The sequence below is a fragment of the Pipra filicauda genome, unplaced genomic scaffold (genome assembly GCF_003945595.2).
Source record: "Pipra filicauda isolate LSUMZ 115617 unplaced genomic scaffold, ASM394559v2 scaffold219_size1829416_pilon, whole genome shotgun sequence".
Classification (NCBI taxonomy): domain Eukaryota; kingdom Metazoa; phylum Chordata; class Aves; order Passeriformes; family Pipridae; genus Pipra; species Pipra filicauda.
The window spans coordinates 145,432-159,872 of NW_024104331.1; the positions used below are offsets into that span (position 1 = coordinate 145,432).

The 14,441-nt window shown below is 61.7% G+C and overlaps 2 protein-coding genes across 6 annotated transcripts in view; both read right to left on the bottom strand.

The window, feature by feature from the left end:
• The window catches only part of PHACTR4 (phosphatase and actin regulator 4), a 64,470-nt gene extending 63,552 nt beyond the window's left edge, over nt 1-918 (bottom strand). For 2 of the 4 annotated variants that reach the window (XM_027740327.2, XM_027740331.2), the window contains exons 1-2: nt 898-918; nt 323-375 (exon numbers count right to left, since the gene is read on the bottom strand). The gene's annotated coding sequence lies outside the window, so the exon portion shown is untranslated. Of the gene's footprint in view, nt 1-322; nt 376-897 lie in introns of those variants that run through there. The other 2 variants (XM_039381246.1, XM_039381249.1) reach the window with 2 other exon arrangements.
• Nucleotides 919-4,702: 3,784 nt separating this feature from the next.
• Nucleotides 4,703-14,067, bottom strand: SESN2 (sestrin 2). 2 transcript variants are annotated; one of them, XM_027740289.2, is made up of 10 exons: nt 13,927-14,067; nt 10,203-10,268; nt 9,259-9,456; nt 8,357-8,539; nt 7,888-8,097; nt 6,987-7,137; nt 6,701-6,816; nt 6,310-6,500; nt 5,709-5,853; nt 4,703-5,628 (listed from the first exon to the last, which is right to left on the bottom strand). In XM_027740289.2, exons 1-10 carry the CDS (start codon nt 13,993-13,995, stop codon nt 5,542-5,544), a joined length of 1,416 nt encoding a protein of 471 aa, XP_027596090.1. In that variant the 5' UTR covers nt 13,996-14,067; the 3' UTR covers nt 4,703-5,541. The 2 variants fall into 2 exon arrangements, with proteins under 2 accessions (XP_027596090.1, XP_039237220.1); XM_039381286.1 differs by lacking the exons at nt 10,203-10,268; nt 13,927-14,067 and adding an exon at nt 9,586-9,709.
• Nucleotides 14,068-14,441: the final 374 nt, after the last annotated feature.

Below are 14,441 nucleotides of genomic sequence, written 5' to 3' on the forward strand. Positions count from 1 at the left end.
GGATTTCCCAGAGCTGTGGCTGTCCCATCCCTGGAAGTGTCCAAGGCCAGGTTGGATCGACCTGGGATAGTGGAAGGTGTTCCTGCCCATGGCAGGGGGCTGGAATTGGATAATCTTTAAGGTCTCTTCCAACCCAAACCATCCCACGATGCTGTGACTCCCACTCCTCTTTCTGGCCTTGTTGGAAGCAACATTTACGCATCCTAAAGTTTGAGAAGCGGAGCTTCATCGTTCATTTCAGCCGCAGTGAAGCACCTTCTCCCATTATTCACTCTTTTTCCAGTGTCTCAGCCCCAGAGAGGGGCACCAAGCCCTCACCTACCTCCACCTGGGCAAACACAGCCCCGCGGCGAGGCACGGAGGTAAATAATTCATCTGCGTGCAAACACAGGGAAAGAACAATTAAGCCAGAAAGCACAGCGGGGACGGTTCGAATTTCAGTCAACATTAAGACGGGGTGGGGGGGGGAAGATCAAACAAAGAAATACCAGCGGGGCTGCCCGACAGAGAACTCCGGGGCAGGGAAGGGGGGACACCCGCGGCGAGGCACAGGAGGGACGAACACCCCGGCTTTTAGCGGGGTCCCAGCCCGGACCCTCGGCAGGGCTCGCCAATTGTCACAGGGGCGCACAGCGACTGAAACTCCGCTTGTGGGGCTCAGAGCAGGTTTAGGGCCGGTTTAGGGGGTGGGTTTGAATCAGACGCGGGTTCAAACCCGCGGGGTTTGAGCCCCGTGTCCCCCGGGCTCCCCTCAATGAGCGCCCCCCCCGTGCTCCCGCACCCCACGCAGGCCCTTCTCGCCCCCCTCCCCGCTGCCGGAGCGCTGTGCCGGGGTAGGGGGGCTCTGCAGGGCCGGTCCGGGGGTCCCCGGAGCCCCCCGGTCCCCGCTGCCCTCACCTGCCGCTGCCGCCGCCGCTGCCGGGCCGCCCCGCCGGAAACCGCCGCGGGCCGGGCGCGGGGCATGACGGGAGATGTAGTCCGGTAAAGGGGAACGCCCCCTCGGTGGGAGGACACGCCCCTTGGGAAGGACACGCCCCTTGGGAAGGACACGCCCCACTCGGTGGGAGGACACGCCCTCCGGGGAAAAACACGCCCCCCTCGGGGAGGACACGCCCCCTCGGGGAGGACACGCCCCTTGGGGAGGACACGCCCCCTCGGCGCGGAACGGGGGGGGTTGGGGGGGCGATGGGAGGATTTGGGGTGAGGGTTTGGGGTGAGGGGGTGACAGGGGTCGTGAGGGGTTGGGGTAGGGGTGATGGGCTGCTGAGAGGGCTCGGGGGAGGCTTTGGGGTCAAGGGGTAAGGGGGGCTGTGGGGTTTGGGGTAGGGGGTGATGGGGTGCTGGGGAGGTTGGGGTTGAGGGTGAGGGGGGGCTGTAGGGCTTTGGGGTGAGGGGGGACAGGAGCGTGGGGTGAGGCTTTGGGTTTGCAGATGAGGGAGTTTGTGAGGGTTTGGGGTAGGGGATGCTGGAGGGTTTGGAGTGAGGCTTTGGGGTCAGGGGGAGATAGAGGTCACGGGGGCTTGGGGTGCAGGATGATGGGGTGCTGAGGGGACGGGGATGAGGCTTTGGCGTTGGGGTTTACCCACGGAAGCCTGAGATGGCTCCCTGGGTTACCTGGGAGGTGGATTTAGCCCTTTGCACCCCGGCAAGGGAACTCTCACCCCCAAAACCCCAGTGTTCCGGGGGGAGTCAGCTGACACGACCCCACACCCCCCACAACCCGGGCTAGTGGAGGGTGTCCCTGCCCAGGGCAGGGGGTGGAACGAGATGGGCTTTAAGGTCCCTTCCAACCCAGCCCATCCTGGGATTCCGTGGTTCCAGCGTTCGGAGCAGCGATGCGGGGCAGGTTCCCGGCAGGAACGCGGGGCAGATTCCAGCGGTCGGTCCGTAGCTCCTGCCGGTCCCCAGCGAGCGGCGCTGCCGGGCCGGGAAAGCCGGGAACCGGCGGGGAGGGGACACGCCCGCCCGCGTTCAGCCCCCTCGGGGGTGGTTCGGGCTGTAAATCCGGGCTGTGCTGCCCGATTGTCCCCCTCCATCGCCCCGGCAGGGGTTGGGGACCCCCTCGCACCCAGCGGGCGCTGTGGCAGAGCTGGGGGTGCGGGGTGACACCCCGAACCCCGGGGACAGCAGCTCGGGGACACATCCTGAACGACGGCTGCTCCCAGCCCTTCCCTGGCTGCTTCCCAAGGACTAAAACTCTCCAGCGGCCATTTGAGGTGCCCAGAGCCCGCAGTTCCCCCGGGATAAGCCCGATTTATCCCCAGCGAGGGCAGGGACTCAGTGGCCCGGTGACCGCCCCTTAAATCCAAAGCAAGCGGCTTTTTACCTGCGGAGGGCTCGGAGCTTACGGACCCCCCACCCTGCCAGGCTTTCCCGCTGTGTCCCTGAGGATGGAGCTCCTTTTGGAGGGGCTTGTGGGGGGTCCCTGGCTCGCAGCCCCCCCCGGGATGGCTCCTGGCACTGCGGAGACCCCGAGGTGCCCACCGAGGGGTGGGTTACGCAAGGGCTGGCACCGGGCATGGAGGGTGCCAGGGGATATTTTGGGCTCCATGGGCAGGACACATTCTGTTCCCATGAGCTCAGCCAGTGATGGGGGCCGGTCCCTTCCCACCCACTGCCCCACAAAACCCTCACGGGGGTCACTGGGTGGCTCCAGGTCTCCACTGGGAGCACTGGGGGCTCAGCTCCATCACAGCCTGAGCTGGCCATGGCAGAGGCTTTGCAGAGCTTGAGGAGCTGCTTTGTTTTCAGCCTGGATTTATCCCCTCCCATGGCAGAGGGTTGGAACGAGGTGATGTTTAATGTCCCTTCCAGTCTGAACCATTCCATGGTTCTATGATTATCCGTCTCCTGCCCGTGCAGTGGATCCAGGTATCCACTTGCATCCGTAGGGCAACGAGCTGCCAACACTCAGAGCATGGATATTCCTCCTCATCTCCAGCCCCACATGAACCCCTGCACCCCTGAGGGCAGCCCAGCCCCAGTAATGCCCATTTCCCAAAGCATTTTGGGCTCCATCAGCCTTAAAGTGCTCACTCAGCACAGATTATTATTATTATTATTTATAATTATCATTATTATTATTTCCTGTTGCTTTCCTGTGTGATAAACACCGCTAACACATGTTTTTAAATTGGGGGCAACTGTGGTGGAACACAAAAATTGCATCCATTGGGATCATAACTATCAGCTACAGGTGGGGAGATTATTAATATACCTTCTGCCCTGCAAGACAACAGTGAAAGCTGCTGATAAATTATATATATATATATATGTAGACAAATTGCAGGCCTTGGTTATGCACAGGGTAAAGGATTTATTGGTTTATAATTGTGGCCAGCTGAAGAAACTGATTTCACCAGACACATTGTGAAAGTGCAGCAAAAAAAGAAGAGGTTTTCTCTTTTTTTTCTTTTTTTTTTTTTGACAGCTCAGCCCTTCCCAGCGAGGCTTTGTGACCAGAAACAGCACCTTCAGTCAAGGATCTCTTCCATTTGAACAAAATATTTGGGATGCCTCAAAGAGAGCCAGGAGGCTGCAGGAAAATTCCTCCTCGGACAGAATGTCCCTGTTGCCTTGACCCTTTTCTACAGCTTGTCTTTGGTCCTCTGAGCTGTTTCAGTTCCCTAAAAGATGACATTTTCCTCACTTCTTTGGAAAAACCAACACACAAATTCTCCAGCTGCTCCAGGGCACTGAGACCCCATGGCCAGACCCCCCCCATATACGTGGCAGAAAAGCCACTAGTGCTAAAAAATAAAATCTCAAAACACCCTAAAAATCGTGCCAGACTCACTTAAAAATAAGCTCAGGGTTGCCATTCCCAGCATCTTTGGGGAATAACCCCAAGGTTATGTGACAGGGGGCTGTCACCCTGGCAGGTCCCCAAACACTTCCATGTCCCCCACAGAGTGTTGTTTGGTGTTAGAGGGTGACACCCTAAAAATACAGCACTTTTTGGGGAGGGGTTTTGTCCTCTCCAGCAGGAACTTTGGCCCAACCAGCAGCGCTCAGGGAGCCCCGTCCTCCTGCCTCAGCTTCCCCAGGGCCCCTGAGCTGCCCCCAAACCTCTTTCCCTCGGTGCAGGCAGAGGCTCTGCCCCTGTAAAATCCCCAGAAAACCCCCAGTGAGCCCCTTCCAGCCCTGCTGCCCCCCCGTCCCTGCTCAGAGGTGGGTCCAGAGGGTCTCTGGATGCAGAGCCAGGATCCAGCTCCTCAGGCACACGAGGATCCCCCTCGGCCTGCAGGGCTGGCCCCTCCTCAGGGATCTTATCAGCAGCTTCCAGGGGCTGCTGCCCACGCCCTGATAATTGCCTGGCTCCCCAGCACAGGGTTGGTGTGTCCCCAGTGCTGCTCCACCCCCCCAGAACCATCCCAGCAGCAGGATCACACATCCCATGGAAAACCCACAGTGGGAAGACTGTCTTGCCCCAGCTCCCGACCTCCCAGGAGGGTGTTACATCCAAAACCGGGTGGGAACAATCACCACAAGGAGGGTGGACTGGAGTCAAACCCACTCCCCTCAGGAAAATAGGGAGTGCTCAGACCCCCCGTTTTCCCCCTTGGAATGCTCCCAAACACTTCCAGAGCAGCAGGATCCACCCCACCCGCCTCCCCCCAATTCCATACAGGATCAGCCCCTGGGCTGAGCAAGGGGAAGGGGAAGAAGGAGAAAGAATAAAAAAAAACCAACCCTAAAAATATAAATTGAAAATAAAAACCAACAACTTTATTTTTTCGAACAAGATCCGTAGCAAAGTCACAGGGGCATTTCCATGCCCAGTCAGAAGTAAATACACCCAAAAAATATAGAAATAACTTAACTGGAGATATGATTAAACAGCCAAACCAAGGGTGGTGGTGCTGCTGGCCCTGGATCCTGCTCCAGCAGAGCCAGGAGTGGGGACTTTCCCAAAACATTCACCTCCCTGGCGACCTGCGCCTCTGGGAATGCTCTGGCACGTCTGGATAAAGCCACGGTCACTCCATCACCCTGAGAGCAGGAGGGAGCCCCGTGTCCCAGCACAGCTCCCACCTCAGCCCCTCAAACTGGGGCAGTGGAGATGCACAAGAAAAGGTGTAAAACGCCCCACGGGCACTTCTCCCCTCACCCTGCTCCTGCCCTGGCACCCAAGTTAAAGGCACAACGAGACCCCAAAAAGCAGGAGTGAAGCCCTCTGGCCCTCTCTGGCAGGGGGACAGTCCTCTGGCACTAGGATGTGTCACACAGTGGTGTGACACCAGCACTGCTCCCACAGACACCTCAGTTTGGCTTCCTTCAGGCTCACCCCAAAAGGGCACAGAGCAGTGGGGCACCCCCAGCTCTGCCAGGGCAGCACAACAGGCTCTTCCCACCACTTCTTAGGGATCCCCTTCCCTGGGAGAACGAACGGGGAAGCCCCAACTTTCCTTCCCCAGTTCCCCTTCAGCAGGGAGATAACGTTGCAGGCTCACTGGAACAGGGTGGCAGCTCCCCCCTGGCCTGTCCCCTGCCCGTGGGGCCCGTGGGGCAGGAGGAGGAGGAGGAGGGAGCAGAGCAGGGTCAGGTCATGTAGCGGGTGACGGCGCGGAGGGCGTAGAGCAGGGCCGCCTGCATCCGGGCCTCCAGCAGGAGCAGGTTGATGTGCACCTGAGGGGAGAGAGGGGGGTCAGGGGGTGGGATCAGCACCCCCAAACACCCCGCCAGCAGGGGCAGGGAGGGGGCAGCACCTTCTCCGAGTGTTTGAAGTGCCTCCAGAACTGGGTGTAGATCTGCTTGGTCGTCTTCTCCGGGTAACAAGCCACTGTCTTGATGTAGATCTTCAGGTTGCGCTCCAGGAGCTGGTTCACCTCCCCGTAGTCGTAGTCGTCGTAGCTGGGGGGAGAGGGGGAGAGTGTGTTCTTCAGCCACAGCCTCTGTGCACTCACAGAATCCCAAAATAGTTTGTGTTGGAAGGGATATTAAAGCCCATCTCGTTCCACCCCCTGCCATGGGCAGGGACACCTTCCACTAGCCCAGGTTGCTCCAAGCCCCGTCCAGCCTGGCCTTGGACACTTCCAGGGATGAGGAGTCCACAACCAGGGATGGAGAGTCCACCACCTCTCTGGGCAACCTGTGCCAGGGCCTCACTTCCCTCATCACAGAGAATTTTGTGCCTCCCTTATAATAAAAATTTATTCCCAAATTGCCACCCCCTGGGGTCCTTCTGCTGTTGTCAGCACCATTTTCCCTTAGTCAAGCAACAACCTGAGCAAGACCAAGTCACTGGACCCACTCCCGGGCTCTTCCCGAGGCGGAGAAGAAGCTCCAGGCCAGGTTTTGGGGACCTACCGGATGCCGAAGACGCAGTGGACGTAGTTCCAGATGGCCCTGCGGAGCATGGAGGTGTCCACCCCGCAGTGCATGGCGATGGTGTTGTAGGTCAGGTTATAAACCACCTGGAACTTCTCGTCCAGCAGCTGCCCCACGTCCGGGTACAGGCGGTTGATCAGCGAGAAGCCGTGGTCCTCCCACGTGTAATCCTGGGGGATTGGGGATTTTGGGGTTTCGGGGGGGGGGGTCTCTCCCCCCTAAGTTGGCCCCACAACTCTCAGCATCTCGCTCAGCTCCAAGCCCTTCACCCACCCAGCTGCTCCCACCACCCTGGGAATGTCCCCCCTGTCCTGCCAGGGCAAGACAAGCAGGAGCTGCCCCCCCTCCCCTCCCAGCACCCCCCTCTCACCTGAGCATGGAAGGTGGGGGGGGCCTGCTCCCCCCTCCGTGTGAAGTCCTTGTAGCCGAACTCGGGGTCCTCCACGAAGCAGCGGACGTGGGACTGCAGGGAGGGGTCCAAAATATCTGCAAGGCACCACCAGGGCGGCCGGGAGTGACGTGGTGGGACCCCAGACAGAGCCAGCCCTGCACTGAGAGGCTGATCCTGCTCTCCCAGGCAGATTCTGGCTCTTCCCCCTTCCCCTGCCCCACGGGGACCCCCTCCTCAGCCAGGTGCCCCCCCTGCACCTCCTCACCTGAGGGAGGGACCAGCAAACTCTCCGTCTTTTCCAGCTCGAAGCGCGTCTCCATCTCCTCCTGTGTGACGCCCTCCTCCTCCTGCTGGTTTTCCTGCAGCAGCTTCATCCTCTCCATCAGCATCTCCACCTCCTGCATGGCGTCCCTGCCCTGGGGGGACCACAGGGCAGGGTCAACCCTGCCTCTGCTCGAGCAGAGGGGCCCCCAAAACCAGCTCTGCTGGCACTTGGAGCAGCCTCAGGGCTGCTGCAAAGAGCCTCTGGGTTTGTTCTGCCCAGACCTCAAGCAGCTCCCACGCTCCATGCCCAGGACTGGGAGGAGGGGGAAGCCCTGCAGAGGATGAGGATGAGGATGATACTGCACAGCCCTAAAGCATTTGCTGTTCCCAACAAAAGGCCACGGAGATGCTCCAAGGGCTGGAGCACCTTGATGATGGAGCCAGGCTGGAGAGCTGGGGGGGTTCACCTGGGGAGGAGAAGGCTCCAGGGAGACCTGAGAGCCCCTTGCAGGGCCTAAAGGGGCTCCAGGAGAGCAGAAGAGGGACTTAGGACAAGGGATGGAGGGACAGGACACAGGGAATGGCTTCCCACTGTCAGAGGACAGGGTTAGATGGGATATTGGGAAGAAATTCTTCCCTGTGAGGGGGGTGAAGCCCTGGCACAGGTTGCCCAGAGAAGCTGTGGCTGCCCCATCTCTGGAAGTGTCCAGGGCCAGGTTGGATGGGGCTTGGAGCAACCTGGGCTAGTGGAAGGTGTCCCTGCCCATGGCAGGGGGTGGAACAGGATGAGCTTTAAGGTCTCTCCCAACCCAAACCATTCTGGGATTCCCAGGAGAAGCTGCATAAAGCCCCCAGTATCCCACCACACCCTCCCACCCCTGCAAGGCAAAGCCCCCCCTTACCCCAGAGCCCCCCATGCTGTCCTCAGAGCCAGGGCTGCTGTCACTGTGGGGTGAGGGGGCCCAGCAGCCGTTCCCCCCATCCTGGTCCCCCTCGGGTTTGATGCCGCAGCCGAAGACGAAGGAGGCGAGCGAGTGGTAGTGGGTGAGGAGCACCAGGGCCTGCACCAGCTCTGCCAGCGACCAGCTGTCCTCCCCGGGCTTCAGCAGAGCCTGCAAGGCACAGGGAGGGTTGGAGAGACCCCCCAGCTTCCCCACAGAACCCCCCACCCCAGCCCAGGGCCGGGCAGACCCAGGGCAGGGACACGGGAGCGTGTTTGGGATGTGCCTCCCCCACAGACCCGTGGGGGTCACTCAGCCCCGAAAGGGTTAAACCTGGGGGTGGGTGCAAGCAGGGGTGTGGCCCCCGGGGTCAGCCCCCCCCCAGACAGTGTGTTTTGGGGGTGATTTGTGCCGGCAGCACCCCCCTCACCTCGATGTGCTCCTTGGTGACGAGCCAGGGCCGGTGCGCCAGCAGCTTGTTGATCTCGTTGAGGTTGCGGAGCTTTTGGGGGGCACAGTGCAGCCCCTGCAGCCAGGCAGGGCTGCCCCCCACCTGCAGGAACTCCCCCATGTGCAGTCTCACCAGGTAGGAGCACTGGTGCCGGGCTGCTGCCTGCGGGAGAGCCGGGAGTCACCCCCAGCACCATCCAGGGCCCCCCGACCCTGAGACAAACCCTCGGAGAAGCCAAGGCAGGGACACCCCCCCCCACATCCCTCCTGGGGGGTTTTCCCTGGGATATGAGTCCAGACAGAGAGGTCTGACCCCCCTCATCAATGCCAGTCCCCAGAGGCTCTGGAGGGAGGGTCTTGGGGAACCCTGGGGGGGCACCAACTCCAAAAGGGTTCAGAAACCTTTGGGACATCCCAGATCAGGGGGGTCCAACTGGGGGGGTCCCAAATGCCTTCCTGCAGCAGTGCTGGGACCCCACTTTAAGCCCCTGGGTCCCCAAATCAGAGAGGGGCTCATCTTTGGGGTCCCAAATGCCCTCCTGCCTCCTGAGCAGTGGTGCTGGGACCCCGCCAGGGGAGTTTTTCTCCCTCCACCATCAATGCCAGTCCCCAGGGGCTCTGGAAGGGAGGGTGCTGGGGTACCTGGGTGGGCACCAACCTTAAAGGGGCTTCCAAGGCTTTGGGACCCGAGATCAGAGGGGGTCCAATGGTGGGGTCCCAAATGCCTTCCTACAGCAGTGCTGAGACCCCACTTTAACCCCCTGGGACCTCAGATCAGAGAGGGGCTCATCTCTGAGATCCCAAATCCCTTCCTGCCTCCCGAGCAGCAGCGCTGGGACCCCCCAGAGCCCACTGTGACCCCCCCAGGCCCCCCCTGCTCACCATGATGGCGATGTAGTGGCGCTTGTGGTAGGGCAGGGGCCCGTCCATGCGCAGCAGGAGGTACTGGGTCTTCCAGAAGCTGCTGAGGTACTGGGGGTGCAGCCCCATGACCATGGCGACGTGGTCCACCCTCCCCGCCGACACGAAGGCCTCGATGAGGAGCTGGCGCAGGCCACTCTCCGCTCCTTCCCGCGGGATCTGTGGGATGCAGAGAGCAGGGAAGGGCTGTGAGATGCAGCCCCTCGCTCCTTCCACCCCCACAACCTCAAGGGAGACCCTCCCCCCCCCCCAGCAAGCAGCACCCATCCCCTTGCAGCAGATCCTCACCCCAGTGGGAGCTCCCTGCCTCCGGAATGGGCACCGCCGGTGGCTCCCGGTGCCCGTCTCCCCCTTCCCATTCCCAGGGGGCTGGGGGTGTCCAGGGGTGTCCATGCTGGCTCCCGTGTGGCTCAGCCCGTGGGTTGGGTTGTTTATTTGGGCACTGGAGGGCAGGAGCTGGGGCTCAGCCCCCCCGGCAGGGTGACGACACCGATATCTCTGCCCGGGGAGGGACCATCTGGGACACCCTCGGTGGGAGCTGAGATAGGGCTGAGGGTGCCCCGGGGATTTTGGGACAGAGTTTTTCTTCTGGGGAGGGGCAGGGCAGGGCAGGGGTGGGCAGGACCTTTGCCTGTCAGGGGAAGGACATTTGTGTCTGGATGAGCGGGGAAACCGAGGCACGGGCAGGGCAGGAAAACACCCGGGTGACAACACAACCCTCCCAAAGGATACCCCCCCACTGCCATGGGGACACCCCCGGGCTGGCTGACCCTTCCCCAGCATCCCAGCCCCACCAGGCACTAGGAACTGGGGTGGGGTGTGGGAATCCCCCCTGACCCCCCACCCAGGGCAGGGAGGGGGGAAGGAGCCCCCTCCCCACCCCAGCCCGGCCCCACGGCTCTCACCTCTGCCAGGGGGATGAAGGCACTGGGGCCCTTCGCCAGCTCCCGGGGGACCTTGATCCCTGTTTCCTGGGGAGGAAGGAGCAGCCGGGAGTCACCGGAGCCACCGAGTGTCCCCGCCGGTGTCACCGGAAGGGGTGACTCAGGCAGCCACCCCGCTGGGGCCACTGGCCCTCGCCCCCACAGCCCTTACGTCAGGCTGGCAGTGCCTGATGAAACCCGGCGGGGACGTTGCTCCGCTCCCGGAGGTGCGTGTGACACAGCGGGACACGGGGCAGGACGGCGGTGACACCGCCCCCTCCTTGGGGAAACAGGGAAAAACAGGGAAAAACAGGGGGCGAGGGTCCCGCAGGATGGCAGAGGGGGACAGGAGCGGCACCAGGCACTGTGGCGGCAATCCCCAGCACAACCACGGTCCCTCTGACCCCACCCGGGCACAAAATATCCCTGAACATCACCAGCTTCCCCCCCTCCCCAAATCCATTCACACAGTTAAGCCAGAAACGAGCCCCGCCCCTCACAGGGGCTTTCCACTCTCCAAGCACAGGGTTTAGATCCTTTCTGCCCCCCCCTCCTGCTCAAACCACCCCCCTTCCATCTCCCAAGGGAAAAGCAAGTTTCCTATGCCATGTTTTCTCCAAACACCGATTTGCCTCCTCTCTGCCGGCAGGTGGGTGCAGGCTGTCCCCAGTCAGGGAGCACACGGGCACAGTGACACAAACAGCCCCAAACCAGGACAGAGACATGGAAGCAGCAGCAGGAGGGACACAGCAGCTTCCCCCAGCCCACCCTCTGGATACAGGTCCTGCCACGGAGAAGCTGCTCAGGAATCCTCTCCAGCTGGTGAAGAACCACCCTCCAGTCTTCCCTTTCCCTGCAGAAATCCCCCGGCCCCTCCAGCAGCAGGAGCTGGGTGTGGCCCCATGAGGGTACGACCTGTTCCCAAGCACCTCCACGGGATGTTTGAATGGGATCCCAACACCAACCCAGAGGCTGGATCTGCCCACCCAGGGTCTCACCTCACCCTGGGATGCCCAAGACCACCCTGCTCCATCCCATGGTCCCCCCAGCACATCCAGGGGGGAGCAGTGCCACGGAGAACCAGAGGCAGGAGCTGTGCCCGTGGTGTCGGACACAAAGCTGCCTTGGCCCATCCTGAGGGACACTTCATCCAGTGCCTGCTCCCTGCTCTGGGTTCAGGGAGACCCACACAGGGCAGGCAGTGCCCACTGGTCACCCCACTTGTGCTGCTGGGGACACCCAGGGAACCCTGTCCCAGCCCGGCCAAAGCCACCAAAAGAGGAAAATGAACCCTATCCCAGGCAAAACCAGGACACAGCTGGATCCCTGCCAGCCCCCAGGACCCAAAAATAAACGATCATCCCCAGCAGGGTGCAGGGGGTGCTGCCCCACACCCCTGAGGGCTGGAAAGGGGCAGCCGGGCTCCCACAGCACCCAGTCAGTTCCCGGGTGAACTGGCCAACCTGCCCACAGGGAGGGATGCCAAGGCACGACCCAAATCCCTCTGGAGTGGCGGGTGCAGCCTGGCACCCTCTCCCGAGCAGGGAAGGGGGGTGGGATGGCAGGAGGTGACAGGCAGCAGCTGTCACTGTGGCCATGTGCTGCTCATGAGCCGGGCAGCAGGACACGGCCCCGGGATACAGGCAGGGCAAAGCCGGGAGTGCCCACATCCAAGGGCTCCCATGGGATGCTCCCGCCCTGAGTCACCACGGAAGCACTCCAGGGGTCAGCGGGATCGGGTTCCTGCCGTCCTGCTCCAGGCGCTGAGTTGGCTCCGTGCTAACTCAGGGTTTGGGGACAGGAGCTGCTCCAAAAGCTCTGAGAGGATCCCTGGGAAGGGACAGCAACAGCCAGATCCCAGCACGGCAAATCCACGGGACAGCAAATCCACGGGACAGGCAGCAGCATTCCAGCCGGCTGGAATTCCAACCCCGACGGCAGGGAGGAGCCGAGGAGCCCGGAGCCAGCCCGAGGCTTTTCGGTGACAGCTCAGGGTGACCTTTGAAGGTGTTTTTAATCATCCCCGTGTTTTGCTGCATTAAGCAATCCCGGGGGTGCTGTGGTTTAACCCTCCCTGTGCCACCTCTGGATAAGGGATCTCCTCCTGCTTCCACTGGTGGGGAATCACATCATGGGAATAGTTCAAGTTGGAGAAGCCCCCTAAGATCACTGAGTCCAACCCGGTGCTGCCAAGGCCACCACTAACCCACGTCCCCAAAGTGCCACATCCACACATCTTTTAAATCCCTCCAGGGATGGTGATCCCACCACTTCCCTGGGCAGCTGTGCCAGGGCTGGACGACCCTTGCCATGAAAAATTTTTCCTAACGTCCGATCTCGACTTCCCCTGGTACAACTGAAGGCTGTTTCCTGTTATCCTGTCAAACCAGAGGGAAGCTGAGGCACGGGGGTGCTGTGCCCTGCACCGGGCACACAACCTGCTCCCAGGCTCCAGCTGGCACAGGGCAGGCAGAGGGTCTCCGGGGGAAGGAGATAATACCCCAGGAGTGGGAAGATGGGTGTGCTGAGCACTAATCCCCCCTCCCCACACTGGTGCCGGCGCTTAGTCAGGTGTGGGGAAACCATCCCTTATCAGATGAGGTTAAACAAACACCATCACAGGAACACAACCGAGGCACCTTCACAGGCAGCAGGGAAGCCCCAGATCCAGGGAATTTCGGTGGTACCTGCCAGACGCTGCTGGCCAAGGTCTGGGGCATCCCCGACACCCCCGGCCTCACCCCTGCCTGCTCCAAATTTCAGGCTTTGGCTCATGTCAGGACAAGTGCTGGAGCGACCCCCCTGCTGTTTGTTCCCTGGGGTTTCTCCCACCCACTGTCCCGGCACTCCCAGTCTCCAGCCCGTGTCAGGAGGAACCATCCTGCAGTGACATGGCTGGGGGACCACCAACTCTCCCCCCAGCTGCAGAGCAATCCCGCTGTCCCTGGGGAAACCTGAGGGAAGGGGGAATGCAGGAGCAACAGGGAAAAAAATGCGATTTTTTTGGTTTTTTTGGTTTTTTTTTTTTGGAGAGGGGAAAACAAGTCTTGCAAATAGAGGCAGTTCCCAACTTTTCAGGACACTCAGGATGTTGGACTGACACTGCAGACCGCTCTGGTTGCCTGAGAGGGTCAGGGAGATCATGCAGAGCTCCACAGACACCCCAGTTTTCCACACTGGACTCCAAATGCAAAAGCGATGCCAGACACTTCCAGAATATTTGGGTTAACGGGTCATCAGAGATCCTATAACCGGCCTGGGAACAGCAGCACGAGCCAAACAACAGGACAGAACTCCCAGAGGGCCCCCATCCTCCTGCCAGCCCCCCACCACTCACACCGCCGGGCACATCCCATCACCCCCTGCCTCAGTTTCCCTTTGTCCCCGGTTCTGCCCTGCTCCCACACACATCACAGCTCCCGGAGGGATCGGCAACACCAAAACTTCCCTGCCCAGCCCTCCAGTGCCCCTCCAGGAGTCTGGAGATGCTCCCAGCACCCCCCACCCCCCACTCCCCCACCACGTCCAACCTCCCGCATCCCGGACGGTCCCTCGACGTGTCCCGACTTGTCCCCTCCCTGCAGCCGGCCGGGGGTGGGAGGTGTCCCCGGGCGGGGGGGGGGACAGCAGCGATGCTCGGGGGACACCCCCAGCCCCTCCCGGGCGGGCTGCCCCCCCGTGTATCCCCCCGGCAGCTCCTCCTTACCTGCCCGCCCCGCCGGGTCCCGCAGCCCCGGTGCTCCTCCAGGGGACACGGCGAGCCGGCCACGAGCATCGCGGCGGGGGGTGGGCGGCGGGGAGACCCCCGGAAACCCCCAAAACCGCCCTAAAAGCCCCCCGGACACCCCCGGGCTGCGCAACGACCCCCGGACCCCGCGCCCGCCCCGGTTACATAGGGCGGGTGGGGACACGCCCCCCAGGCGGCCTCCACCAATGGAAATGCGGGGGCGTGACCACCAAGCTCAGGCCGGGCCAATGGTAGCGCAGGGGCGGGGCCAAGGCACAGGCATCAGGTCAACCCGCAGCCGCCAGCGGGAGCTCCCCCCGCCCTCGGGACACTTGGGAGTGTTGGAATTGTCTCCTGCGGGCAAAGGGAAAAGAAAACTGGTGGAAACCCCCTCTGCTCCCCTCAGTGAGAGGGGAGCTCTCATCGGCAGAGCTGCCTCCGGCCCCGTGGACCAGCATCAGATTGACCTGGAGCTGCTGGAGCAATTCCAGAGG